Source organism: Vigna umbellata, chromosome 7 (assembly GCF_029865625.1).
Source record: "Vigna umbellata cultivar VRB3 chromosome 7, Vumbellata_1.0, whole genome shotgun sequence".
NCBI classification, from domain to species: Eukaryota; Viridiplantae; Streptophyta; class Magnoliopsida; order Fabales; family Fabaceae; genus Vigna; species Vigna umbellata.
The window spans coordinates 12,483,208-12,486,495 of record NC_142171.1 but is presented as its reverse complement, the minus strand read 5'-3'; the positions used below and the strand labels follow the sequence as shown (position 1 = coordinate 12,486,495).

Here is a 3,288-nt window from a genome sequence, read left to right as displayed (position 1 = left end):
AATAGGCTAGATTAATAGGCAAAATGTTTCTTTCATATTCTGCATTCATATATCGGTTTTTTTTTTCAGTCTAAAAAGCCAGAAGGATACTGAATTATGTCTAAATGCATTGACCCTGTAATGCTGTGAAATTTGTCTAGGACAATGTACCAGTGCTAACTAAGATCCTATAGTATCATGTTAAACTTGTTTTTCTGAACATTCATGTCATTAAATTCTGCAAGTATATATAAAAGGAGATACATGTTAACAAGTAGTAAGGTTTTGGTTTGATAAACTAATAATTTTTTCAACAGTAACCAAATTTTGCTATCTTTAATTTTTCAGTCACTGTCTTCAGTTTTTTGATTCTCTGTTCAAGATCTATTACATTCATTCCTGATACACAATTATAGCTTTCACCTTGAGCCCCAGATAGGCTCACTCTCTCAATAGACAGCCTTGCTTCTTTTCTCCCATTTGCATCTTCAACATCTTCCTTCAAAATCAATGGGTTAACAGTATCTTTCCCAACCAGTTTTTCCTGTGGTGACATCCTTTTAGCATTTTCGTAATCTGCATTAGAGGCTGAAGAACTCTGGTTGGACAAATTTTTATATCTTGCTGGAACTTCAGCATCAATATTTTCATTATCTTTGAAACCATCTTGAGCAGAATTTCCAGAAGGAACAGTTTTCAAGCGTTTTAAAAGAAAATCAGAAGGCACATTAGCATCACTGTTACGTTTCCTAGCATTTGAAGCATCATCATTGGATTTTCCAGAATACACAGTGCCACCAAGTTTGGGAGGAAAACCGGGAGGAACATCAGCATCATTGCCATATTCAAGACGACGTGACCTTAGACTTCTCTTTCGCTGCACAATATTCTTAGCAAAATCATGTTGATTCGGTAGCACTGATTGCTTCCACCACTTTGCATAACTTGTGGTAACATCTCCCTCAAAAAGCCTAGCAGGAAAATACAACTTACCGTTAGATATTGGCCTGCAGTAATTTCTCCAAGCAAACTCTTTACTCCCATTAAATTCAGGCACACAACCTGGAATATCTTGATCCATTCCAAATTGCATAGCAACTCTATGTGGCATGTATTTCTTTATAGTATATTCAACTCCAACAAGCACAGAAACTTTCAAGCATGTAACAAAAGGGACTAGTTTTTTATCCAAATCCGTCTCTAATGGTACCAACGTTTCATTTTCTGGATAAAACACATTGAACCTATCAGCATATTGAACATAAGGGCGCCATCGAAAATGCTCCATACCCGAGTCTAGTGCCAATCTCGCATTGTCAATATTCAAGGCCTTAACCTTGTGCCACCTATACAACCAAGGGTTTTCAGGGTTCATCACCCTCGGCTGTGGTTGGAAATTCTTGAACCTCTCCCACCCCCAAATTTGCACCAAGTAAAAGGGTGAACGAAGTGTAACCTCCAATTCCAAGTTATCACCAAGTATTAGTTTTTTTGTCAAGTCAACTACTGTTTCCTTTAACAAAGACAAATCCTGATATATGCTGGCCAAAACTGTTGGTCCCAAAGCAATGGGGTTCCCTCTAGCAAGATGAATGGCAATAGGGAAAACAAGTTGATTAACACAGTCATTGGGGGAAAAACCAACCATTGTCAACCAAGTTGCTAGGAATGCTTCATGCTCTATTTCACTACCACTATCGCGAAAAATATCCATCCATGCTGATAAGGAAACCTTACCTTTATTCCTCTTCCAAGGTTCCTTTCTTGCAAGAATCAGTTTTTCCTGCACTTCTATCATTTCCTGGCTTTGAAGTGTGGTGAAGATAGGATCACCAACAACAGGGTAACCCCCCAACACCATAACATCCTCCAAGGTGATTGTTGCCTCACCCCATGGAAATAAAATGGTATTTGTCTGAGGACACCACTTCTCAGCAACCCCAATACACAAGTTCCGATCTTTCACCAGGGAACACTTGGTACTCATGATGGCTTCAAAGATACCAACTTTCTTCCACACTGATTCATACCTGTCTCGAAGGGCATCCACCCATTCAACCCATTTCCGTTTTCTGGAGCGCCACCAGCTGAAATGGACAACCAAAGGCCACTTCTTTGGTTCAAAAACAGGTGGCAGTGGCATATTCATAGAAGTTGAAAGGACCTCAGAAATTGATCCTTCGAGGGACTTTGCAAGGGGTTTCAGAAAATAGGCAGATCTCAAAGTTGGTTTACTGTCACCATCTGGTGAAACCATGAAATCTTCCCTCACCTCCATGATGCTCGACAATGATTCATCCATGTTGAAAATTAAAACCAAAAACTTTAGTTCTATTCTAGATTGTTCAATGGAATGTGAAAATGTATAAAAAGGTGCAAAAGATTAATAAAATGAACCCAGATAAACAAAAGTGGTTACTATCAATACGTTGCCTGGACCAAGAAAATGGCTCATGTAGTTGCTGTGTGCAACTTCAACCATCACCATTCTTCAAAGAGGAAAGGGTTAAACACGTCTCTTCTTCGTTTATCTGAAAATTGGAATTACTTCTTTAAAATTTGGATTAATTTAGTTTCCAAAGAAATGTATGAATTTATTTTAACTTAATTTTATTTGATGTTTCAAACGCATTTCTCAGTTAATATGAAGTAAAAATGTGTCAAACTGTGTAAACAACTCAAATGGTATCATAAATTGAAACATTAAATAAACCTAATAAAATTTAGTTAAAAAAACTAAATTCACATATAACTTAGGTCAAAGTCTTGAACTAATTTCAATTTTCATTTAAAATTAAAAGACCAAAAACATATTTAATCCAATTTAAGTGAGTCAAAAAGAAGAAAAACATCTCCAAAATAAACAAATAAATATTTGAAATGTGATTTGACCAATAATTTTTTCTATATTAATATATTTAAAAAGCAATTTCTAAAATATTTTAATATAATAATAATAACATTTAAAAATATAAATTATAATTAAAATAAATTTCAAATTAGAATAAAAATTACTTCAGAAATGAAATAAATAAAAAAGTTATATTTCAAAATAAAAATATATTAAAATAATTAATTTATTTAATTATTTATTTTAATATAACACAAAGTATAATTATTATTAAAATGCTAACTGAATTATTTTATTGTTTGTTATTTTTTTATTTTATTTTTATTATTTATTTCTATAGTACAAAAACGTATACTCAAAAATATTAAAATTAATTTATTTGTTTCATTTATTATTTATTAATATTATTTTATTATAATATACAAGTATATTAACGAAGTATTAATAATATAATTAAT

General features: G+C 33.2%; 1 protein-coding gene across 1 annotated transcript; it reads right to left on the bottom strand.

Moving 5' to 3' along the window:
• Window positions 1-240: 240 nt before the first annotated feature.
• Window positions 241-2,487, bottom strand: LOC148195166 (uncharacterized). Its single transcript, XM_088094858.1, has one exon. The coding sequence runs from the start codon at window positions 2,279-2,281 to the stop codon at window positions 290-292; it is 1,992 nt and encodes a 663-aa protein (XP_087950984.1). The 5' UTR covers window positions 2,282-2,487; the 3' UTR covers window positions 241-289.
• Between the last annotated feature and the right edge of the window lie 801 nt (window positions 2,488-3,288).

What these genes read in the sequence shown, in the direction of transcription:
- LOC148195166 (XM_088094858.1), bottom strand. Translation starts at nt 2,281, where the DNA reads ATGGATGAATCATTGTCGAGCATCATGGAGGTGAGGGAAGATTTCATG.